We start from the raw sequence: 26,956 nt of genomic DNA, 5'->3' as shown, positions 1-26,956 counted from the left end.
TGTATATAACGTTAATAAATAATAATAATAAAACTCTTATCCGCACCCCAATGGTGCATAGGGCACTGTGTCATATAAACGCAGTGTTATCTTGATCGTTTACACATGAAGGAAAGGTGATCAGCCCTCCGCTTCAGGTACCAGTCCATGGTAATATTGAATAAATATTACGGTGAAAAAATCACTCATATTTATTTTACCCCCCTTGGGAATCGAACCCGGGACCTCCAGAACGGTAGCCGAGCATGCTGACCATTACACTACAGAGGCGGACATATAACGTTAGTAAGAAGTAAATTGGAATACAATTCATCAGTTTTAACACTAAACTACTGGGTTCATTCACAATCAATAGGAAAGGGTGCTGTAGAACGAGGCTACTTGAACTTTGATGTGAACCGGCGTGATGGTTAGTTAGTTAGTTAGTTTGTTGTAATGTATGTATTAATTTTTAATAAATTGATTTGATTTGAAAATACTGGACACAATAAGAAGGCTGAAGTAAGTAAGTAAGATAGAACTCATCTCACAGTCTTGTCTTCCTTTTCAGAGCAACCGGAGCTAGACTGGGACACTTGGTTGCCGGACGGCCGGTATCCGCACGTGCTGCAGGTGCAGGAGAGACTCGCCTTCCTCAGGTTCCTGCTCAAGGACGGCCAGCTGTGGCTGTGCGCCGAACAGGTCACATTTTGATTTCTTCTTCTTCTGTGCGCGTCATGTCAGGTCCCTCCGACGTCACTTGAGAGTAATCGTCCTTGTCTTGGGCAGCTCTAAACGGCGCCTCGACGGTTCTGATCCCCACGTTTAGATTTATTCTGAGCTAAATGTAGACACAAATGTGTAAATGTCTGCCTCTGTGGTGTAATGGTTAGCGTGTTTAGCTACCGTGCTAGAGGTCCCAGGTTTGATTCCCAGTTGGGGGGGTGGGGTGAAAATAAATATTAGTTATATTTACCTTCTAATATTACCCTGGACTGGTCCCTGAAATGCAGGAGTGATCACCTTGCCTTCATGTAAGTATCAATTGAGATAACGCTGTATCAATATGATGCAGTGCCATATGCACCATTGGGTGCATATAAGGGTAAGAAGAAGAAGAATGTATGAGAAGGTGTATGTATGAATGTGGAAGAGGCGAAGGTTGTGTACCAAGACAGATTGGTGTGGAGTTCTATTCCATCTATCCCGTTGGGTGTGGATAAGAGCTAAAAGAAGAATGTATGAGAAGATGTTAAAATGTGGAAGAGGCGAAGGTTGTGTACCACAACAGATTGGTGTGGTGTTCTCTTCCATCTGCCTAGAAGCGGCGCGATGGTCAGTTAGTCAGTCGGACGCTCCCATTGGTTGAGCCCGGAGTACGATGAATGTCTGACAAGAGGCGTGGTTGGTTCCCAGGCGAAGCAGATCTGGATGTGCCTGGCGGAGAAGGCCGTCTCCCCGGACGACCGGGAGGCGTGCTTCCGCTGGTTCAGCAAGCTGATGGGCGAGGAGCCCGACCTGGACCCCGGCATCAACCTGCACTTCTTCCGGCAGAACATCCTCACGCTGGACCCCGGCGTGCTCACGCACAGCGGGATCAAGTGCTTCGAGAGGTGCCTACAATTTTCACTCATGAATTACATGAAATTATACTTTAACCTTTCCGGGAGTACAAAAATTGATGTCCGACTTTCTCTGAACTCGCTTATCGTCGGAACTCGAGGATTCTTTTTACGTAACGAGTAGACAGTAATATGAATTGAATAATCATTTTGACACCTGCCATTTTGTACTTCAATCTACAGTGGTGGTTAAAAGATCCGTAACAGTTCTAATATGCGTATTATTCTAACCTTTTTGGGAGTACAAAATTTATGTCCGACTTTCTCTGGGGAGTGGGTTCTTTTTACATGAAAATATATTTTTTTTCATTAAATCGATGTATTATGATGATAGAAATTATGTTAAAATAATATAATTTAAAAAAAAAAAACACCTTTTTGAAATATTGTTCAATTAGGACAAAATTACACACAAATATCCACAGATGTCATTGCTATACAAGTTACATCACACTTACTGGCAGACGGACTTCGACGTTCATCAACGTCGATACTTCTTTAAGGAAAATTCGCACTGACGTTCATCTACGTCCATACTCCCAGACAGGTTAAACACAAAGACTAAATCCACTCACAAGTAAGCACAGGCTATGAAACTTATAAAGTTGAAGCCTGAGTAGGGACATGATAAACGGTGTTGCATAAGATATAGCTAGATTTCAGAGTCACTTGGACGTAAGTAATTAAAAAAAAAAAAACATCCTACTCTCTCTCACCCTTTCAATAATAACAATTTGTATAGCGCCATTTTTGTTAAATCCGCCTCCGTAGTGTAATGGTCAGCACGCTCGGCTACCGTTCTGGAGGTCCCGGGTTCGATTCCCAGGGGGGGGGTGAAAATAAATTTATTTAATATTACCCCAGAATGGTCCCTGAACCGCAGGAGTGATCTATGTACTTCCCTTTATGTAAGTAACAATCAAGATTACACTGTGTCCATACTATGCAGTGCCCTATGCACCATCGGGTGCGGATAAGGACTAGAACAATATTTCTCAAAATGGGCATTCTAGAAGACTTTTACAGGTCATAAGAAGCCCAGAGACAAATCTTTTTTTTTAATTATTTTTTTTTTACGTAACAGATTAAGATGCTGGAACGAATTATGCTCGTTATAAAAGATTCCACTGTATTCTAAACTTTATTTTTATCACTAGATAAATGCAACAAGTAGCAAATACAGAACATATTTATCAATTCTTTACAGGTTCTTCAAGGCTGTGAACGCTAAAGAGGGTAATCTAAAGTTGAGGAGAAGAGGATACCAAATGGAGGAAGCGGATCTGATAGGCTTAGACTATCTCTGGAGGGTGAGAATTACCCTTTCACTCTCTGATTACCAATCGAGTAGCGCCGTGTTTCCTACTTCTGAGTGATGGTGTGTTTGTGCGCAGGTGATTTGCGAGTGCCGGGAGGAGATAGCCCTGCGCGGGATCGAGCTGATGAAGGAGGTGTGCGCCAGCCCGGGCGCGCGCCTGGCGGCCGCGGCGCACCACGAGGCCTTCACGGCCGCCTGCTGCGAGCGGCTGCAGCAGGCGCGAGCCGCCCTGCAGGCGGCCACCACGCCCGACCGTGAGTATATCACGAATCCTGCCGTATTGTCTGTTTATCAACCTTTCAAGTGCCAGGAGGTATTAGTAAGGCTCTTATCTTGTATGAGACTTTATTTAATGTCCACCTCCATAGCGTAATGGTCAGCACGCTCGGCTACCATTCTGGAGGTCCCGGATTCGATTCCTTGGGAGGGTCAAATAAATATAAATGATTTTTTCACTCTGATATTTATTCAATATCACCCTGGACTGGTACCTGAAGCGGAGGGCTGATCACCTTTCCTTCATGTGTTAACGATCAAGATAACACTGCGTTTATATGCAGTGCCCTATGCACCACTGGGGTGCAGATAAGAGTAAAAAAAAAAAAAAAAACTTGTATGGATGGCCTGGCTAGCACGGTATTCAAGAGCGCGTAAACGCACTCAGGGTATAAAACCAGTTGAAAGACTCTTTCGACTCTTACAAGACATTTTATGCGTAAACGCACTCAAGGCAGAAAACCAGTTAAAAGACTCTTTTAACTCTTACAAGACATTTTATTTATTGTTTCGGCATTGTGGTAAGACATGATGAAATTGTAAAAGAAAAACACTTGTTTTTACCACTTGAGTTTGATTTATTACAACGACTAGTTTCGGAAGCCATGCTTCCATCTTCAGGTCTAAATATAAACAGTTTATATTTAGACCTGAAGATGGAAGCTTAGCTCCCGAAACTAGTCGTTATAATAAAATAAACTCGAGTGGTAAAAAACAAGTGTTTTTCTTTTATACTTTCCTACAAGACGCTACAAATTAGTAAGCGAACACTTGATTAATACATTTTTTGTAATACATAAGAATATATACCGCTCACTCCTTTCAAGAACGTCATAAATAAAAAATTGACAATTTTCAGTTGTGCATGTTTTAACAATGCCCAGAAAATGTACTATATCCCAGCAAAAGAGGCATATTTTTAACTTAATATTTACCCGCTACAGGGTAGAAAGTGTTGTTTTTCCAATTTGAAGAAAAGGTATTGTTTAGTTTTTTAAAAAAAAAAAAATACTTAACATTTTTCAAATGGAGAAATAACCTTCAGGTTTTACCTAAAAAGATCTGTTGCACATTAAAAAGTTCAATAAGTGGCTTGATATTTATTTTTAATACATTGTATTATATTTTTTAACTTTAAAAACGTTCTCCTGAAAAATATTTTTTTTGATTTATGACGTTCTTGAAAGGAGTGAGCGATACAACAATTTATCAGTCACTGGATTATTCACCAAATCCAGATTCATTATCAACATTTAATCTTATATTTTTTCTAACATTAACCCTTATCTTTTTTCATCATAGGTCCCATGTCGAATGTCATTCAACATTTTTTTACATTGTTCGTAACGTTTGCCATTCTGCCCGTTATCGTGGCGCCTTAACCAAGTTTTTTCAATATTTCAGAGGCTACGATATGCTGCATCAGATTATGCCGGGTGCTCAGGGTACTGACGGAATACGTGGAGGAATGTGATCGCAAGTTCACAGTAGAGAGGGTCATACTACCCTTGTACAGGTAGGCATTTTATCACTAATAAAACTGTGTAAATGCCTTTGTGGGTACTTTTTTGTATGAATATAATATAATATTTTTATACTTGTAATTATTTTATATTACGAAATGCAAAATAAAATGTATAAAGAGGGAAAAAAACTGGCAGCTAAGTGCCAGTTATTTTTATTTAATTATTGCTATGGGAAAATGCGTTTCTGGAACAAATTAAATACAGTACAGTAAATAGTGATTTTTTCACTCTAATATTTATTCCATTTTACCCTGAACTGGTACCAGAAGCAGAGGGCTGATCACCATTCTTTCATGTGTTAACGATCTAGATAACACTGCGTTTGTATGATTTAGTGCCCTATGCACCATTGGGGTGGGGATAAGGGTTTGAATGAATATTTATTCAATATTAATATTAATATTTACTATAATTATTTGTTATATTTATCAAAAGTATCCTGGACTGGTACCTGAAGCGGAGGGCTGATTACCTTTCCTTTATGTGTTAACGATCGAGATACAGTAAAACCCCTATTTTACATTTTTCAAGGGACCGAAAAAATAAAACTTAAATGGAGGGAAAATGTAAACGGGGTAGTGAAAAAAAACGTTTTAAATTTTATTTTTTACTGATAAAAAATGTAAAAACTTAATTGGAGGGAAAATGCAAATAGGGGGTATTTAAAAAAATGTACTATTTGAAATTTTATTATTTATTTATATTGAAAAAAATGTAAAAACTTGATTGGAGGAAAAATGCATAACATTTTAAATTTTATTTTGTATTAATTATTGAAAAAAAAACGTTTTAAATTTTATTTTTTATTAAAAACGTTTGTAAAAACTTAATTGGAGGGAAAATGCATAACATTTTAAATTCTTTTCTTTATTAATTACTGAAAAAAAAGTTTTATATTTTAGTTTTTATTGAAAAAAAATGTAAAAACTTTGGAGGGAAAATGCTAATAGGGGGTATTGAAAAAAATATAACATTAAAATTTTATTTTTTATTAATAAAATCATGTCATATACATGATTTTATTTTTTCAAAATCTCTTCCGAGTTTATCGTACTTGGATGTGGATATGTACATGCGTTTTGTCACCATTGGACCACATTCCATTGCACTTTTTTTAATCGAAACCCGATTTTTAATTATTGTAGCCAAAGTAGTGATTTGTAGCCCCAAATCATGCGCCGGCGAAACGCGTGAACCAACGTGTTTATCAACGTTTTCGAGAATGTTCATTTTCTCTCGCACTGACAAAGCTTTTCTTTGTTGGGACATTACTTGAGAAAATAATGTTAAAGGATTGTAATAAACTAATAAAAGAAATTTAAAAACGTAAAAGCTGTGTGTAAATGATCGCGAATGATGTCAAAAAGAAAGAAGCATCACAAACCGAGTCAAAAACCGAATGACAGAACAAACGTCATAACATTCTAACGATTAAAATTGAAAGATATCGACCAATCACAACGTCGCTCGCCGACCGATCGCGGCGGAAGTAATGTATCTACTGCGCAGACTCATTGTCAAGCGCGCGTAACTCGCATATTTGAAATATTTACGACGTAAATTGGGGGAAAAAAACGTAAAAACGGGTAATAAATGTATTGAAATATATCGGGACTGAAATAATAACACGCAATTGGCGGGAAAACTTTAAATCCGGGCACGTAAAATCCGGGTTTCACTGTATATGATGCAGTGCCCTTTGCACCATCAGGTGCGGATGAGGGCTTAATTTTTTTTTTATCAGCCATCCCACGTAGCTTGAATTAGCGATCAGTCAAAACTATTCTGTGAACTTTTTTGACATCTTACAAACTCTTTAGTGGCGGATTATTTTCATTCTCCTTGTAGAATTTTCTTCCAAAGCTACGTTTTGATTGGAAATGTTTTTTGTTTGTTGACCAGGGCTGGGCGGGGTAGGCAGTGCGGTCTAGTGATAAGATTTCAAGCCGGGCAGAGGCAACTGGATGACATGGAAGTTTACACGCATTCCAATGAAACCTTACATACCCTTAGGACTACAATACATAGAAAGTAAGTAATGACTTTTGATATTTCGCCACCTTCTATAAAGTAATAATAATAATTTGGATAATTTGTGTAGCGCCATTTTTGTAAAATACTTCCTCAAGGGCACTTATAAAGACATGGATGATAATAATAATAATAGGATGATGATGATGATGATAATGATATACAAAAAATAAATGGATTAAAACGTCGTCAATCGGTCTCGGGCCGTCGAGTTTAGAGCGGGGAAAAGATGACAAATTATAACGCCTTCCTCTTGATCCCATGGGCTGGAGAATGGCCAAGGTGTTGGGCAGGACGCCTTGCTGAGCGATGGTGGTCACGCTGGAGGGCAGCTTGTTGAGCTCCTCGTCATTGTGGATGGCCAACTTCCAACTTCCAGACTAGCACAGTTCAAACGGGACTTCACTTTTATCCTCTTTTGCCGCCCTTCCGTTATCCGACATGATTGTTCTGTCTCTGAGGTTTTCCGCTTTCGCTTTTATTCGAATGGGAGCTGGCGTGATTGAGGTATTTAAGAATGTAGTTCGATTTCATCAAATTTAACCGTTTAAGCACATGTTCTAGGATAGTTATTGTCTTTGCATATTTTTATTGCAGCCATTTATTCCCGAGAAGCTAGGGGTTTCGGATGAATACACTATGGTCGTAACGTACCCTTAAGGGACGAACACAAACCACTTTTTAACGCGCGATGGCCACATGTGTTCATTCGGCACAGATTCTTACTTATTAAAGTAACAATAATTTGAAAACACAAATTGAAAAGGGCTTCTTGATATGGGGACACAAGTAGTATATTTTGTATATAAAAAGCATTGTCAACTTTGAGTAATATTATTTATTTATTTTTTGAAAAAAAAGAGAAAATATTCCATTTTCATACTATTTCTATGAGCCTAAGCGGCTCATTATTAGAAATAGTTATCAAATTGTGGTAGAGTGGGTTCGAACCGAGAAACTCTGACTTAAGAGTCCGCAACACTAACCACGGGGCCACAACCCGACACTTATAACATTCTCCTTCACTTTGATGACTATAGTAGATTTACGCTTCCACGAAAAAATAGTTTATAGTCCATCTGTCTTAAAAACATCTCAGTTGTTCTGTTACTGTTCTCTTCTTTAGTCCAACGTCTTTACTACTTGACGCCATTATGGGTCTTGAAATTTTCAGGATAGTGAAATACTCCCATACATGGGATATAATACGAACTACGCACGATGGAATGTTCTTTCGGTGGTTTTGTGCACACTAAAGGAAAAAATGTTGTTTAAAAATGGGTTTAATAAATATAAGTGATTTTTTCACTCTAATATTTATTCAATATTGCACTGGACTGGTACCTGAAGCGGAGGGCTGATCACCTTTCCTTCATGTGTAATCGATCGAGATAACACTGCGTTTATATGAAGCAGTGCCCTATGCACCATTGGGGTGCGGTAAGGGATTTATCATTATTATTTTGCTGGCTGCGGGTTGGCCACCCTTGCCTTAAAGATTCTTATTGATGTAATATTTGTATTGTTCAAATAATTTATGGAATTAGTAATCTCTCTATGCTTATTCATACGGTTTATATTACTTTCCAGGTTAAAAGGAGCGTCGGGCGGTAGCATGAAGCTAGAACTCTGTTTGAATGGAGAATTATTGGATCCTAGTCAAGATAGAAAACTTTTATCGGAAATTCCCATTAGAGACAAATTTGTTATCACTGGCAAGGTATTTTTACTTTTTGGCTTATATGTGCATTTGTTAATTACTAATATTGGTTATAATTGCGAAGATATTATTATTTTTTCCTTTTTTTGTGTTAATTAATTACTATAATTTGTTTTGTTTTCGACCCCCCCCCCCCTGAGAATCGAACCCGGGACCTCCAGAACGGTAGCCAAGCGTGCTGACCATTACACTACAGAGGCGGACAATATACTTTACGAATCATTTTACATACTAGGAGATGCTTTTAAAACTGAATTTTTTAATTAAAATTATAATCTGATCAGTTATTTCATTTGCAATATTTTGAATGTGTCCAAATCGTTGAACCTCCATGGCATAATGGTTAGCGTGTTAAGCTACCACGTTTGATTTCCAGGGGGTGTAAAAATAAGATAGATAATTGTGATTTTACACTTTATTTAATATTACCCTCGACTATAAATTATAATAATTATATTAATGGTCCCTGAAGCGCAGGAGTGATCACCTTGCCTTCATGTGAGTAACGATCAAAATAACGCTGCGTCAATACGATGCAGTGCCCTATGCACCATTGAGTGCGGATAAGGGTTTGAAGAAGATAATTTGTTATAACTGCCGTGGTATAATTACTCTTTGTACGTTTTTACATTTGTTAATTGCTAAATCTTTTAACATTTTGTAAAGTTTTATGGTATTTTTTACAATCTCATTCTAGAATTGCGGTCATGAAAAAAACCTTAATGATAAAGATAAACACGTTTAACCTTTCCGGGAGTATAGTAATTGATGTCCCACTTTCTCTAGAGTGTGGGTTATTTTTAGCTGAAAAAAAAAGATTATTTTTTTATCATCATTACACATTCGTTTGAAGATGCCATAACTAGGCGAAACAACTGTCACAGAATTGACTGTTATGTATTTTTAACAATAAAACACATCTTAGTAGACTCAAAAATCCGTGTTTAATTTAACATTTAATACATTGTAGTCGTACAGGAGAAAGTGACCAACTAACAAAACGTAAAATATTCAGGAGGGCCATTTAAGTCACTTTTGTTTGGCAAGAAAATAAACATCAATGCAGTTAGTCATTTTTAGCAAGTCAATATATTAAACATCAAAGTTTAAAATCCTTTTGGATTTTTTTCAGGGCAATATTAAGCTAGTAAGATATCAAATAGTCAACGATCACATTTTTATAAAAAAAAAATGCACTTGGTTACTTTCTCCTGTATGACTACGACATAAATTAAGATAAAATGAATATTTGCAGGTTTGCCCGGCCGGCGTTGCCGGGCAGTCTTCCAACGACAGTTCCAGCGACTCCTCCATGGGTTCCCCTCCCCCGCCGCCCCTGTCGGAGTTAGCTCTTCCCGGAGTGGTATGTTGTAAATTATGTAAAATAATGTAAAATGCTAGGTTTTTTTGTTTATAAAAAATGTTTAAAAAAACTGTTTTATTCAAAGTTTATCCACTTTTCAAATAATATACAATAAATTTAGCGTATTTGCTTTTTTTAAATTAACACACTATCGGCGGGAAGGGTAATTTTACCTTTTCACTCGACTCATCGTAAATTGCGTGTAAGTTATTTTTACGCATGACTTTTGCGGCATCTTTTGATCTTATATCGATGTATACAGTATGGTTAAATGTTATCACTTCTTTTCAGAGATGTTTATCTCTATTATGAGGGTGAATCCGCCCGCAGATAGTGTGTAATAGAATAATTAATAATAAAAGTGGAATGTTGAATTGTAGATGTGAAATGTTGAATTGTAGATGTGGAATGTTGAATGTGTATGTGGAATGTTGAATTGAAGATGTGGAATGTTGAATTGTAGATGTGGAATGTTGAATTGCAGATACTGTCCCGCGGGGAGTGGCAGGTGCCCTTCATCCTGGAGCTGGAGCAGACGGGATGTGACCGAGGGCACACCTACTTGAGAGACGCGGCTCACCAGCTCACGCAGATTTTACCGGCGCACCAACACACGGTAAACAGAATCCCATTTTTGTTATTGATGGACCACAAAAGCATCAGAAAGGGGAAAAATTGACACATTCCAAATGTGGTGTTGGAGGCGCATGCTCCGAATTCCATGAACAGCTAGACGCACCAACGAGTCGAGTTAGGAGTCACTTTCGGATAGCTTGACTCCGGCTAATGTCTGTACACTGCGATAAGTGCAATAAGAAGACCCTTTTCCTGGCGGTCTGCAAATCATCTTGTTGGTTTCAGCAGATATCCTATTTTTTATTATTATTATTTTCCAAGTCTGTTTGCTGTGCTGGTCGGGGTTGTGGGCTCCTGTGTACCGGCCAGCGTCGGGTCGGAGTCGGATCTAGCTGACTAGTTAAACTAAATACTAATCCCTTTCAAAACCTGCACCGGAGTACTTCTAGAAAATTTGGTGACGGATTTACAAACTTGTATTTATTTAGATTGGCAGTGACAGGTATATTGAAAGCTTTAAAATGCAAATGAAAAAAAAAAAAAAAAAAAATTCTATATTACCCTGGACTGGTACCTGAAGCGGAGGGCTAATCACCTTTCCTTCATTTGTAAACGATCAAGATAACACTGCGTATAAATATAAATGAAGCAGTGCCCTATGCACCATTGGGGTGCGGATAAGGGTTTTATTATTATTATTAAATGCAAATTCACAGTAAAATCAGGATACAATTTTATATTGTTTTACATTTTCAATAAATTTAGCAACTTAGTTCAAAAACATATTGCTTAGCAAGAGCAGATCTGTCAGGAAGCCTAGATGCTTCTGTATCAGATCTGGGCATGCAGTGGGACAGCTTTCAATATGATATTCTATGAGTCGCTTTATGGATGATGTATACTTGGTTGGCTTGTCTTTGGCCAGTGTCTGTACACGACGGACTCTTCAGTTCTTTGGACACTTTGTGCGTGGCAATGGTGATAGCCTGGAACGACTGGTTGTGATTGATATCCTGGAGGGGAAGAGAGGGAGAGGAAGATCCCCACATGATAGACCGATCAAATTAGGGGGGTTGGAGCGCTACGTGCAGCGCAGTCAAGGGATAACTGGAGAAAATTGCTTCCACAAGGGTCACAACCCTCAGTAATGAAGAGTAAGATGGATAATAATTTGGAGATTTTTCACGCGCGTTGTTGCCCTAAAGTTGCCGTTGGGCTGAATATAGAAATTGAACATTGTTTTCAGGTGGAGATGTTGTCTGCAGCTCTAGTCAGTGAGGATGAGTCCATATTGCGAGAGATGCTGTATGGACTTCCTCCGCCAAATGTAGCTTACAATGTCGAGGTAACGTATCATACACCCCCACTCGATGTAGCCCAACCCTTAAAACATTGCTCGTTGGAGACTCTAGAATATAATTCGCGTTTGACTCTGTTTATTCAATCGGGGCCTTAAAATTTCTTCCAACAACAATGGTAATTAGTCATCCATACATGTTTTGAAATGAATTCTTTTCTATTTGTTTGTAATTTTCCTTTGTTATTTATATATAGATATATGAAAAAATATATAATTCATAGTCTTTTCATTTATTTTAAGCATAAATAAAGTATAAAAAATCACGTCCACTGAGCGTGACGTACTCGCAAGTCCTGGTGGCGCCCCGTTCTATGTTGGGTAGTTAAAAAGTAAACTTTTCTTGAATGTTTTTCGCAGCAACAACTTTGTTTTATCCACTTTTTTATTATAAGTACACTCTAACCTACCGGTTTCGACAAGAACCTTGTCATCGTCAGGGTTTATTAAATTCTAAAATATCAAAATACTCTTAATTAACTATCATTCATTATCATTACTTAAAAGTAAACTTCCTGGTTAACCTTTTAACCGCGTTAACTTTGTTCCTAAGAGACGCCCGTGCGCGGCGGTATTTCCGCCGTTTTTTAAATGATTACTTTAACCATGTATTTAGTTAAGAAATGATTTATTTTCCTAAACAAAAACGTTCAATGGGATTCATTGTGCCTTTTTGGTACTCTATAATACACTTGTGTCACATTATTCTTGAAATATATATTGTAATATAAACAAATAATATCGTAACATAAATAAATCAAAGCACGCATCGTGTGTCACTCTTACCCACTGGCGATGCGTAGCGTCAAGAGTGAGACAGATACAGGGCATGATTATGGCGCGGACTTATTACCGACCGCAAGAAAAATCAGGGATCTGTTCTTTTATTTATCCTTGTGATGTTACTAATTATTACTCAGATATTTCAACAGATGTCATAAGGCCAAAGATTGACGTATTATTTTATCCAAAATTCCACACCATGAAAAAACCCTCCAAGTTGAACTGAGGTTCGAAACTTGGAGCCAAGTAAAAACACATACGCTTATGTCAGCCGCATATGGGGCATGTTTTGTGAAAACACATACGGTTATACGAGCCGCGTGGATCCGGTTAACAGGTTTAAGCGCATGTATGATTGCACACCGACTTTAAGGAGCGTGGCTTTGTGTCGGCAGGTGCTGTACAGCATGGTGATGCCGGCGGCGGACCCGCTGCTGGCGGAGCGCTGGCTGCCCACGCAGCTGGCGTGCGTGCGCCGCTCCCCGCTCTTCCTGGACTCCGTCGGCTCACCCGCCTTCCTGCAGGGGGGGGCGCCCTACACGCTCAGGTGAGCGCTACTCATTTGTCACCCATACAATAAGTAAAATAAACCATCACCTTTCCGGGAAGACAATAATTGATGACTGACATTCTCTGGGGAGTGAGTTCTTTTTACATGTATAGCTAGTTGCAAAAGAACATTCCATCGTGCGTAGTTCGTATCATATCCCATGGAAGTATCTCACTATCGTGACAATTTCTTCTATGGTATATATTCGTGTTAACAAACAATCACAACAGTTTGCGATCGACCTTTAAATACACATTGATAAGAATACAAGTTGCTATAACTGAATGCTAGAGCAACTCAAAGTCAAAATGCTATGCAAAAGCTAATTATACAGTAGCCGTGATACTAGTCAAATGAAGCATATTAAATCTCAAATGAGAACAAGAATCACTGATGAGCATTTGGAAAACTGTTTGCATGTAGCGACAACATCAATCGTTAACGTATCAACATTGATGCACTTATTTCTAACAAACAAAATCAGACGTCTCACAAATTTAAAATAAAAATATAAAAATTGTGTTGCCTAACTCTTATCTTATAAATGTGTTTGATTCACATTTTTGTTACATCTTCTTTAAAAAAAAAACAATATATTTCACGTTTGCTTTGAATAATAAAAGAATCTTTGTTTTACGGCCCCGAAAGAAATCTGATTTCTAAAATCTGGCCCAGCTACTGAAAATGTTGGCCCCCCATGGGCTAAGTCTTCTTACTCTCCTCTGTGATAGTGATTCGACTGTCTCTGAAAAAAGCATTAAGCTTTATAAACTAAAATTAACGCCTTTTTTCTTTTTCAGGAGTGGAAATTTATACTTATTAAAAATAATCAAATTGGTGCTAACAACGTTGGGACATCTGTTTGTCCTCGTGGATTCAGACTCACCCGTCGACCCCGAGACCAGGTCAGTATATGGACAGTACGGTACGCTCTAGGTCAGTGGTTCTGAACCCGTTCAGGGAGCACTTTTGATCATAAGGAAAATTCGCGGTACACAAAAACGAAAGATAACTTTCATTAAAAATAAAACTGATTATTTTATTAAGGTGGAGACTGATTGGAGCATTTCGTCGTAACATAATGTCGTAACATCACTCGCGGCGAGCGTCCGAAACTATGGATGGAGCGCTCGGCTCGCTGTACTGACTGCCTGAATGCTCGCATCGTAACGTGTTACGTTACGACGATCTCCTCCTTTACAGACAGAATACAAATTACATCAATTTAAAAAAAAATAATAAGTAAAAACATCAAACTTTTTGCGGCAAAAATTATTTAATGTGACACCTGACCTTGTCGGCTTTTACGAATTTCAGCGATATTAGGTATAATATTTGATATAGCTACTCTCATTTCTACATCACTTTTCTTCGTTTTAATATTGGTTAATGTCGAGAAACCTGGCTCACACAAAGAGGTTGAAAACTTTAGTAAAATTTTCAGTGCCCTTATGGAGAGAGAGAGCTGGATATTCATCTTGAAAAAAAATCAAAAATTCATCCAGAGTTATTTATGAGAATTTTATTTTTAGAGTACGATCTGTTGATTTAATTATTTGTTCTTCTTGATACGAAAATTTACAATTCATTTATTCATTGCGGCAAAGGGATTTTGTATTCATTATGGGACTATGCTTCTCAAATCGCACAGTAAATAAAAAAAAATGGTTTTCATAATTTCACGGAGCACTCGCAAAGCAACAAGCTCACAGAGCACCAGCGCTCCATTCAGCGCTGGTTAACCCTTTCAGGACAACTGGTTACTGCTGCTAACCACAAATTTAAAATTGTCTAAGTGCCTACAGGTTTCTAGTTGAAACCATAGTGCAATATGTGTTGCCTATGTAACAGAAATAGTGCTTGTATAGATTTCATGTTGGTATCATCGTCTTGAAGCTTATTTCAGACTATTTATTATGGCGATGTGCACATGTCGGGATATCTAATGTCTAATCATCTCGTAGTTGGCAGTCAATGTGTTAAAAAAAATTCTATAACTAACCAATCATGCAGTTTTTCGTGATCAAAGATAAAAATTATTATTTATTGATTTGGCGTTTAATTTGTAGAACTCCATTTTAATTTATGTATTAATTTTAAATCAAACACAGATTTTTTGAGTCTACTAAGTTGTATTTTATTAACAAAAACACATAAAAAATAAATTAATATTGAGACAGTTGTTTCGCCTTGTTAGAGCATTATCAAACGAATGACATTCATTTGATAATGCCCTAACAAGGCGAAACAACTGTCAGAATATTAATTATTTTATGTGTTTTTGTTAATAAAATACAACTTAGTAGACTCAAAAAATCTGTGTTTGATTTAAATTAAAATTAATACATAAAATAAAAATGATTACTAAGGCTTTCAAAATCCTTATTACTGTTAGAGGGGGGTGTAAGTTAATACTGACTAGTGTATACAATACACCACCGTGTTAGGACTAACGATGGTATGCGTTCACAGGGACACAAAGACGGACATACTCCGCGAGGCCTTGCAAGTGCTTCCCAATCACAACTGCGAGATCCTGGTGAAGGCGGTGGCTGAGAAACTAGCCCAGGCCATGGCTAAACAGGTATTATTCATTTTTCTTGTACTGTTCATCTAAAAATTACATGTGATCCGAAGCGGTGTGCCAAAAGACGAATGATTGGCTTGTGCTCTTATCCGTCTTTCTCCGGATCGGTGATGCGATCACGGTGCGGGTGAACTCGATCGCGCTAAACTGTCGTAGTCGCTTTTATTTGAAAAAACCGGACTGCCGCACGGTAAAATTTCATGTACACTCTGTTCACAGATATTTTACCTATACAGTACTCTATCAATCGTTTTTAAAGGGACCTATTAAAATAAACTAAGAATGCGGGAAAACAATGAATGCGGGATTAAGAGGTCAATACCCAATCTGTATAGCCATTTGTAGGCTGAAATTCTAAGAAGAATACAGGTTTCAGATGTATTTATTAAAATGTATTTATTAAAAAAAAATGCAAACTTGAATAGAATTTAAAAAAAGAATAAAGCTTATTAATCCAAATTTGTTTTTTAACTGTTTTATTTTCGTAAGTCAATAGTATATTTTCGGCTTTGCAAATGGTATTTTTATTCAGCATCGGTTATTGAATGTGCGTCGTAGAAAGTTTTCTTTCAAAAAATGTGCATGCATCTGGCAATGCAGGTACAGGCAACGGCTCCTTTTCATTAATATCGACCTCTCCTGCTATCGGTTACACAAGCTTTCGATAGTTTCTATCCCATACGTTGCCGTTGAATGTAAGAAAATTGAAAATAATGTAAAAAAACAAACAAAATGTATCAAATATGCAGCTTAATTTTAACGATAAATGCGGTAAATGGTGATAAAGAAACGATTGATGCGATCTATTTCTGATCTAATCTGTGAACAGAGTGACTCGGTACTGTAGTACACAAGCGGCTATAGGGTGAATAATCCAGTGTCCAATATCATAAATAATATTAATATTGTGTCTGTGATTTGATCTGCTCTAGTATGTCAACTGCGGGTCGGCCGTGCACAGCATCGGGGGGCCGCTGATGGCGCGGCGGCGGCCCGGGCCGGCCATGGTGCGCGCCGTGGCCTCGCACGCGCTGGCCGCCTCGCCGGCCCCCTCTCCGCAGCAGATCGCGCACCGCCACCTCAACTCGGACATCGTCGCGCGTGAGTCCATCCTCAACTCGTTCTTCTCTTTCTTTTTCCGTGTTCGCTCCCTTGGTGGGGCATATCGCTCGCTTTGTGCATTGATTTAAATAATCAAACCAAACAACTGAATCGACCACTTCATACTTTTGATTGAAAAATTTTGCAGACAGTGCATGTGTCGTATCGCACCAAGCCTCCCGCTGCTTGCGTCTTTCCACTTGTTTACGGCACATAAGATAAATAACCCAACTAAGTTCTAATTCCACTGTGTACATTCCACCTTCAGCTCAGATTGAATTCACTGGAAATTCTTCGATAACTGATCAATTTTTAAAAAAAATGTTTTTCTTTGTGATGGTTAGTGAGTTTTATTTCAAACGCATTGAACATGATAAAGATCGGGTTGCCATATCGTCACTCCTTTCAAGAACGTCATAAATCAAAAAACGTTATTTTTCAGGAGATCGTTTTTAAAGTTTAAAATATAATGAAATGTATTAAAAATAAATATCAAGCCACTTATTGAACTTTTTAGTATGCAACAGATCTTTTTAGGTAAAACCTGAAGGTTTTTTCTCCATTTGAAAAATATTTTGTATATTTAAAAAAATAATAAAACAATACCTTTTGTTCAAAATGCAAAAACAACACTTTCTGCCCTGTAGCGGGTAAATAAGTTAAAAATATGCCTCTATTACTGGGATATAGTATATTTTCTGGGCTTTCCGAAAACATGCACAACTGAAATCTTGTCGATTTTTGATTTATGACGTTCTTGAAAGGAGTGAGCGATATGGCCAACACGAGACGTCTCCGAATCACTCTGTCACGCGCCATCTCCTTGGCTTCCTCCCAGGTCAGCCCGGCATCTCGAAGTTCCGCTGAGTATAGTCGGTGAATGGTCGTCAGCGGCCTTCCGGGGCGCCGGAATCCTCGGGGTTGGATGAAGAGACATGAGGGGTTAATGGTCTCAGGTGGCATTCTAAAGACATGTCCCAACCATGTCCACCTTCTCTTCAGGACTTAACTCGTTACTACACGCCTATAAATATATATATATTTGGTGTATGCATATGCAATTGTGGTTTTTTGCTAATTTAAATTTTTTTAATGTTGAAAATATCAATCGAAATAACAAATAATTTAGAAATGGTACGGAGTATCTTGCATTGCCATCTAAGGCAAGTGACAATGGATAGATGTATATATTTTTAAAATTTTATAAAAAAGTTTTATTTAAAAGCTAACTACATCACTATTATCATAATTGGTCATCATGGTTCATCATGGTTTTTCATGATTGTGTTATTTATGTTTCCAGTGGTTCGTGAATCATTGGAAGTTGTGACGCTGTGTGTGGCGCTGAACGGGGGGCAGATCACCCAGCTGCTCAACGAGACGTGGTGGCAAGACCTTATGGTCCAGCTGGTCATCATGTGCCCCAACGCCCAGGTACCCATTTGTCTAACCTATTAAAAAAATATTGTAATTAGTATACCAATTAGGGTCGTATACTAATCACAAGTAACCGCAAACCCAAGTCAGATTCGTACAATATTTTTTGGCATCTCTCGCGCTTTAACCTTTCCAAGACTATAGACATAAATAAATGTCAAAATCCGTTCTCATCAGAAATCAGTTGGTATGATGTAACTTGTATTACAATAACATATCGCTCACTCCTGTCAAGAACGTCATAAATCAAAAATCGATAATTTTCAGTTGTGCATGTTTTCGAAATGCCCAGAAAATGTACTATATCCCAGCAAAAGCGGCATATTTTTAACTTAATATTTACCCGCTACAGGGCAGAAAGTATTGTTTTTGCATTTTGAAGAAAAGGTATTGTTTACTTATTTTTTTTAATATACTAAATACTTTTCAAATGCCTGTAATGTAAAAAGTTCAGTAAGTGGCTTGATATTTATCTTTAATAAATTGTATTATATTTTAAAAACGTTCTCCTGAAAAATCAAGTTTTTTTATTTATGACGTTCTTGAAAGAAGTGAGCGATATGTGGATATTTGTATGCAATTTTGTCATAAATTAAAACCTTGTGATGGTGAGTTTCTTTTTTTTTTTTTTTTACTATTTTTACATCATTTCTATCTTCATTATACATAGATTTTGTGATTTTTTTTAAAAATTTTCACATTAAAAGAACTCACTCCCTGGAAAAAGTCAGACATCAATTATTGTGCTTCCGGAGAGTTAAAAAAGTAAACAAATAGAACGCTAAAGGTGGAGACTGATAGGAACATTTTGTCGTAACATAACGTAACATCTCTCGCGGCGAGCATCACCGAGCATCCGAAACTATGGATGAAGCGCTTGGCTCGGTGTACTGACTGCCTGAATGCTCGCATCGAAACGTGTTACGTTATGACGAAATGCTCCGGTCAGTCTCCGCCTTTACAGACAGAATACAAATTACATCAATTAAAAAAAAACGAAAAACATAAATACTACAGTCAAACTTTTTGCATCGAAAATTATTCAATGTGACACCTGAGCTTGTCGGTTTTTACTAATTTCAGCGATATAAGGTCTACTATTTGATATAGCAACTCTCATTTCTACATCACCTTTCTTCGTTTTAATATTGGTTAATGTTACGACGAAATGCTCCGGTCAGTCTCCGCCTTTTTAAGCGTCTCCCTCTCTATACAACAGTATCCGAAATATGCTCCTGCAAACAATGTGTCGAGTTGGATTGTGCGCATTTGTGTGCAGGTGCGCGTGTGCTGCTGCGAGCAGCTGCTGTGGATGTGCTCATGGGGTGGCGGCGCAGGCGCGGCGCCGTGCCTGGAGGCGCTGCTGCGGCACGCGGGCGGCGCCGCGCGCCGGCACTCGCGCCAGGCGCAGCAGTACTTCCAGCTGCTGTGCCGTCTGCTGGCCGCGGCCGGGCCGCCCGCCGCGCGCCGCCAGCTGCCGCCGCAGGTCGCCTGGCTGCTGCAGGCGCGCCGGGACCACCACCGCGGCAAGCAGGTGCAGCAACTTAATGCCAATTCAATCATAATAATAACAATAACCCTAACTTTAAATATTTGGGAACTGAGTACTTCAACAACCTTCCTACAGACATAAAAAAAAAATTAAGACTTCAAAATGCTAAAAAATAATTTGAAAAATGAATTTTATGAATGTTAATTTTTGTCTTAAAAATAATTATTATTTTAGTAAAAATAAATTGTATTACCACCCTACCACACGTAACTTACAAGTGTAAGTCCCTCTCCAAGTACAAGAGCTCCGTCTCTTTATTGGAGAGAATTGCATTTTTAAGATTGGAAGTAGAATTATTTAAAAAATTAAATAAAATTATAAAAAAAACTTTTGTAACCATATAAAATAATTTTAAAAAACATCCCCCGCTATCTGCAGTTAGCCATACACAATGACGAAGAGCTCCACAAGTTGCTCTTTGGCGTGACTATCGCTCAGGCAGGCATCATGCCCAACATCTTGGCCATGCTCCTACTCACGCAGACCAGGGAGAAGGTGCAATAATACGGCTGCTCCACATTCCCCTTCCTCAGACTCAGCCGATTGATTACATACAGAACTGTTTGTTATACTCAAAGGAGTGGTAGAGACTATGAAATTAGAATATTTACTAATCAGAGTATACGCGTCGATAGTGAAAACTTCGAGGATGAGCTAGTTTAACACAACTTTGACACATTCTTATGAATAAAGTTAAAAACTTTATATTTCTCTCAAATTGCATTTAGATGATTATTACAAAATGTTTTTTTATTCGAGTACTTAGAGATATCGCTCATTCCTTTCAAGAACGTCATAAATCAAAAAACTTGATTTTTCAAGAGAACGTTTTTAAAGTTAAAAAATATAATGTAGTGTATTAATAATAAATATCAAGCCACTTATTGAACTTTTTACTGTGCAACAGATCTTTTTTGGTAAAACCTGAACGTTTTTCCTCCATTTAGAAAATATTTAGTATATTTTTAAAAATAATTAAACAATACCTTTTCTTAAAAATGCAAAAACAACACTTTCTGCCCTGTAGCGGGTAAATATTACGTTAGAAATATGTCTCTTTTGCTGGGATATAGTACATTTTCTGGGCATTCCGAAAACATGCACAACTGAAAATTGACAATTTTTGATTTATGACGTTCTTGAAAGGAGTGAGCGATATGTTCTCCACCAATACCAGAAAGAAATACTAAAATCGGTCAATACTTGAGAAAAATAATGTTGATTTTTTACGCACCTAACAAAAAGGAACAATTTTAGCATACATATAAGAAAAAATCCCGGCTCTGAACTTCACATTAAACAAGCCATATGAAAGTGTAATTTGGATTCCAGGTGGACGACACGCTGCTGGAAGGGCATCTTAGTTTAACCAAAGAAATTTTCGCTCTGTCCAGTCCTGAAGTTAAATATGAGTACGGATCCAATCCGGAGAAGGAGCATAATTTAATAAAGGTAAGAATCCACCTAATAGACACGCTTGAGAGTCTCATCCGTTACAAGTGAAACATTACATGGTCTAGAAACTTGCATTTGTTGATGCTTTTATTATTTCTGGATTAGAAATGGTTGCAATTTAATTGAAGAAAACCTCATAGATAGCTTTATGTATTTATCGTGATAGTATATACATATACATATATATATATATATATATATATATATATATATATATATATATATATATATATATATATATATATATATATATATATATATATATATATATATATATATATATATATATATATATATATATATATATATATATATATATATATATATATATATATATATATATATATATATATATATATATATATATATATATATATATATATATATATATATATATATATATATATATATATATATATATATATATATATATATATATATATATATATATATATATATATATATATATATATATATATATATATATATATATATATATATATATATATATATATATATATATATATATATATATATATATATATATATATATATATATAAAGGTGCGACAAAACGATGTATGATAGATGTACGAATAGTGAAATAAGGAAGGAATGCAAAGCTGAGATAAGCATTATCGATAAAATTAAGAAAGGTGTGTTGAGATGGTTTGGACATGTAGAACGAATGACTGAGGAAAGAACGGTAAAACAAATTTATGAGGCGAATGTTAGCGGGAAAAGAAGCAGAGGAAGACCGAGAAAAACATGGCACGATCAGGTATGCCAAATACTTGAAAGCGGTCAGGTTAGGAGTCGTAACAATCGGCAAGTATGTATGAGGAGATGCATGAACATGGAAGAGGCAAAGAATGTTTGCAAGGACAGAGTGGTGTGGCGCTCTATTCTCTCTGCCTACCCCTGCGGGGAAGCGGCGTGATGGTTAGTTAGTTAGTTATATATAAATCACCAAATCATTTAAAATCATTCTGATAAAAAATGATGAATCCCTGAATATAACTTTGAATGCAATCATTATTGTCGTATTGAGTTCTAAATTGTACTTCTCCTTCGATTATTATTAGTATTTATGAAGATCAACAGAAAACACAAACTTAAAAATATATATGGGATCGAATGCAGAAAACGCGCTAAGAATGTCAGAAATGAAGGAACCATATTTCAATAAACTCCCTAAAGAAATTTAAAAAATAGAAGATATAAAAATTCTTAAGAAAAAAATCAATGCCCATTACATATAAATCTTGAAAAAAATTTAAAAAAACTATTATACCATTAATTATATAAAACATTATACCTTGAGTGTAAGTCCCTCTCCAAGCACAAGAGCTCAGTCTCTTTTTTGGAGAGGCACAGCGAATTTAAAACTATAAGTTTGCCATATGTATAAATGTTTAGAAATTGTATTATGTTGTACTTAAAAATGTAACTGTATTAAATTAATAAATACAATTTTAAAAAAAAATCTGGCAAGGGTCTACGAGATAGAATAAGGAACACCAGGATAAGGGAAATATGCGAGATAGGAGACTTATATTAGGTGGGAAAGACAACAAAGAAGACAATGGATAGAAAAAGGCCAAGTTTAATAGTAGTTAAATACAGAGCGCGTAGCTGACGGACAAAATGACTCTCTAAAGCATGGATGGCCAACCTTTTCAGGGCCAAATTTTAGAAACGATACTTACTACCGGGCCAAATTTCAGGGCCAAATTTTAGAAACGATACTTACTACCGGGCCAAATTTCAGGGCCAAATTTTAGAAACGATACTTACTACCGGGCCGTAAAACAAAATTTCTTTAATTATTCAAAGCAAACATGAGATATATTGTTTTTTTTAAAGACGATATAAAAAATTATAACCAAACATATTTATAAAATTAGAGTTAGGCAATAATCAATCATTAAAAAAAATTAGGAACAGTAATTTTGAAAAATCAGTTTTTTTTTGTACACAGAATTTTAACGACACCCTCCAAATATTCCTCAACCATTTCACAATCTGAATATTGGTTAGATTATTTTTGCTAGTATCATGGTTATTGCGTAACTAGCTTTTACAAAGTATTTCGACTATTGAATCACACTAGTTAGTCGGTTATAGCAGCATCAATGAGTGTTTAAAAGTCTGTCGCAAAATGTTGTGATTGTTTGTTAATACGAATAAACCAATGAAGAAATTGTCACAATAATGAGATACTTCTAAGTATGGATATGATACGAACTACGCACGATGGAATGTTCTTTTGTTGGTCTTATGTACACTTGTGTGTGTGTGATATGCTCCGCGGGCCACAAGAAGCCACCCGGCGGGCCGCGGGTTGGCCACCCTTGCTCTAAAGTCAGGTATGCCGTGTCAGCCCAATTGGAATACCGATGTGTCGGCCATCGGTGGCTGACATGGCGATCAATATGTTAATAATAAAACCCTTATCCGCACCCAAATGGTGCATAGGACACTGCGTCATATAACGCAGTGTTATCTTGATCGTTTACACATGAAGGAAAGGTGATCAGCCCTCTGCTTCAGGTACCAGTCCAGGGTAATATTAAATGAATATTGGAGTGAAAAAATCACTTATATTTATTTGAACCCCCCTGGGAATCGAACCCGGGACCTCCAGAACGGTAGCCGAGCGTGCTGACCATTACACTACGGAGGCAGACATGGCTATCAATATGTTAATAAAGATAAAACATGTGACTAGCGTGCTAATGTCTGTCTCTCTCCTCCCCCAGGAGCTGGTGTGCGAGTTCCTGTGGCCGTGCTCGTGGGCGCAGCTGCAGATGCGCGGGGGCGGCGGTGGCAGCGGGGGGGTCACGACGGCGCCTGAGGAGGGCGCGGCGCCCGGCGGCGCCATGCTGGCCGCGCTTTGCGCCACGCCGGGCGCGGTGGCGGCCGCCTGCGACCTCCTGGCCGCGCTCTGCCACGCCTGTGTGCCCAACATGGCGCTGCTGGCCGGCCTGCTCAACGACTGCTTCTACAGCGGTAATTTCTATTTTTAACACATTGAGTGTGGTGTATACACCTGGCGTACATCTGACATTCCCCCCCTGTGCGGAATACTTGCGAGATCCATATGGCTGTTAACAATCAAGTCAAATAACTCAAAAGTATCTTTGTGTAGTTGAAAGTATACCCTTTTACAGTCTTGTGACAATATTTTATTTTCATTAACACATTTCAGACGGGTGTTCTTCACGAGCAACGGGATTTGATAATTATCTACATGTAGTTAAAACCTTGACCAAGATATTGGTACATAATATTCATATAAAAAACATTAAATATGTAGTTCCTTATTTTCTGACTTTGAAATGAGGCCGGTGAAGAAGGTAAAAATACCCTTCCCGTCTTTAAACATCAATCAACCTAACGGGTAACCTTTCTCATCCGAAGTGTGTTAATTGATTTGGCAGTCATTTTGTGATTATATCGACGGTCCGTACGTAAAGTACTCTATCTGCAAACCTATTACTTTACAGGAGAGAGCTTAGAAGAATTTTTCAACGTATTTTCTTTATTAGATATCAGTTTTATCTGAAATTGTAAACCAGTATTATACATTCAAAAACACGATAAAATAATTTATTCAATCGTTTTAAAACTTTATGCTTTGTCCAAATTAAGTAGTTAGCGTTTTAGGAGTTCAGTTCATTTCGAAAATTCCATGTAGATAGCGTCTTATACGCCTGAAAACTAGGCGTAATTTATTTTATATATTTTTTTGTTTGTTTATATTTGTAGATAACGACAGGTCAGTTGATAACATACACCAAATATCTCAAAATTGACAAAAATGTAGTTAGAGCACTTACGTAGGGAACGTCGATATATACCTTTATTTTTAGTTTAAGTTTTACCTGTTAATACCACTATAATAATTGTATTTACCAAGTAAAATTTAAATTAAAAACAACATTTGATGTCATTGCGTAGTGAATACCGGCATATTGTTTTGTTCATTTGGTTGCCCCCCTTCCCAGATAACAACAGCGCCCTAACAGAGTGGGAGTACCTGCCACCAGTGGGGCCCCGCCTGCCCTCGGGGCTCGTGGGCCTGAAGAACGCAGGGGCCACCTGCTACATGAACTCCATCCTGCAGCAGCTGTACATGGTGCCCGCCATCCGCGACCATCTCATCAGGGTCCAGGGTATGTCCAGATAGTCCTCATTACTCGGTTGAATTGCCTCGTAAAAGTCGGGCTGAATCTGCATTTGCAAGTTCTAAAAAAAAATTTCTACAGAATTAACTCAGAAAATAACCGAAGGTAGTGTGGTTAAAGAGCTGTGTTTCGAGTTTTTTTTATGAATTCATATCTTTTTACATTGTTTGCTAATTTGATCTGTCATATCTATTCAAGTTCTCTAATTGTCTTCTTCTCAATAGGAGCCGTTACAGATCCCAATGAGGATTTTTCTGGTGAAGAGCCCGGAGATTTCTTTATGGACGTAAGTGCAACCAATCAGCATCTATCCTTCCTTATTGGAAATCAGTTCCAAAGTCAATAATTTTTTAGTCAATCTGTCCGGAAGTATAGCCATACAGAGTTGCCCAAAAAAAGCATTTCTCAAAGAACGGCCGCGCCTATAACTAGAGCCTGCTTACATTTATTTCTAAAATGGCACATGTACCCCCATTTGTGGTTGTATTTAAACACTAAAACAACAACAGATCTTTTTTTACATTTTACCTATGACATTTTACTTAAAACAAAGTTTGTGTGACGTCATCATAATGATGCTGTCAAACAAAACTATGATGCTGCTTCACCGCAGGGGTAGGCTGAGAGAATAGAATGCCACACCAGTCTGTCTTTGCAAACAATCTTTGCCTCTTCCATATTCACGCATCTCCTGATTATTCCGACTCTGACTGAAATCGGAGTAATTTTGATATAAATCATGTTTACTGGTGTAAAATATTTTTTTATTAAATAAAATATGTTGCGTATAGCATTGATTCTAGTGATGTAAAATTATAAAAATTAAAAAATAAATTAAATATAAATAGAAATAAAAATTCTCCCCAGATACAGTTTTATCCGCAGAAACTCACTCCCGGACAGGTTAAGGACTATTAATTTTTTTTTTAATTACACATTTTTTAAAGTATTTGATCATTATTTATTTTCATATAACATTAGCACTATTTAATGATTTTATTACTTTAAACAATAAATAAGTTATATTTTAAAAATGTATAAAAGTCACTTTTTACAGTTTTCTTCGCTCGCTTAAAGGCAAGTTAAATCAAGACATGCTAGAGTGAAATAAAATAACAAAAGCAACTTTTTGCCTTGTTTTTTCCAGGAAAACATAGACTACAATGTGATGATTCTGAAGCAAGTCCAGGCGATATTTGCCCATCTTCAGTACAGCAAACTCCAGTACTACGTGCCGCGTGGTTTATGGACACATTTCAAGTAATGATGCAGTCTGTTTCCAACTATGATCTGTTATACTTGGTCATGTGGTGACAAGTATCAAGTAAAATAACACTAGTTGTACTCTAGTAAACATTTTTCGTCTAAAAAAAATTCACTTTAAAATTTGCCTGCAATACGACAAATAGTGAGTCAATTTACTGAATAATATCGTCCATGATATATTCTTTAATTTCTCACAGTATTCGCAAAAGAGCACTGATTTTAATATATTAATTTCTAAACATTGTTCAAGCGGGTATCTTTCCATGAT

At 37.2% G+C, this 26,956-nt stretch overlaps 1 protein-coding gene across 1 annotated transcript in view; it reads left to right on the top strand.

Moving 5' to 3' along the window:
• LOC148304831 (ubiquitinyl hydrolase FAF-like) overlaps positions 1-26,956 on the top strand; it is a 63,685-nt gene that overhangs the window by 19,710 nt on the left and 17,019 nt on the right. The window contains exons 14-34 of the mRNA XM_088267686.1: positions 551-681; positions 1,396-1,592; positions 2,809-2,911; positions 2,996-3,173; positions 4,600-4,711; positions 6,624-6,752; positions 8,343-8,472; positions 9,728-9,835; positions 10,320-10,451; positions 11,658-11,756; positions 12,947-13,098; positions 13,902-14,006; positions 15,574-15,685; positions 16,621-16,789; positions 18,093-18,223; positions 19,506-19,760; positions 21,111-21,230; positions 23,995-24,244; positions 25,243-25,410; positions 25,647-25,708; positions 26,570-26,682. Coding sequence (XP_088123812.1) covers positions 551-681; positions 1,396-1,592; positions 2,809-2,911; positions 2,996-3,173; positions 4,600-4,711; positions 6,624-6,752; positions 8,343-8,472; positions 9,728-9,835; positions 10,320-10,451; positions 11,658-11,756; positions 12,947-13,098; positions 13,902-14,006; positions 15,574-15,685; positions 16,621-16,789; positions 18,093-18,223; positions 19,506-19,760; positions 21,111-21,230; positions 23,995-24,244; positions 25,243-25,410; positions 25,647-25,708; positions 26,570-26,682 — 2,956 coding nt within the window. The remainder of the gene's footprint in view (positions 1-550; positions 682-1,395; positions 1,593-2,808; positions 2,912-2,995; positions 3,174-4,599; positions 4,712-6,623; positions 6,753-8,342; positions 8,473-9,727; positions 9,836-10,319; positions 10,452-11,657; positions 11,757-12,946; positions 13,099-13,901; positions 14,007-15,573; positions 15,686-16,620; positions 16,790-18,092; positions 18,224-19,505; positions 19,761-21,110; positions 21,231-23,994; positions 24,245-25,242; positions 25,411-25,646; positions 25,709-26,569; positions 26,683-26,956) is intronic.

Source organism: Brachycentrus maculatus, unplaced genomic scaffold (assembly GCF_059751285.1).
Source record: "Brachycentrus maculatus isolate JH-2025_06_01 unplaced genomic scaffold, ASM5975128v1 h1tg000303l, whole genome shotgun sequence".
Lineage (NCBI taxonomy): Eukaryota > Metazoa > Arthropoda > Insecta > Trichoptera > Brachycentridae > Brachycentrus > Brachycentrus maculatus.
This window is presented reverse-complemented; position numbering and strand designations above follow the sequence as displayed.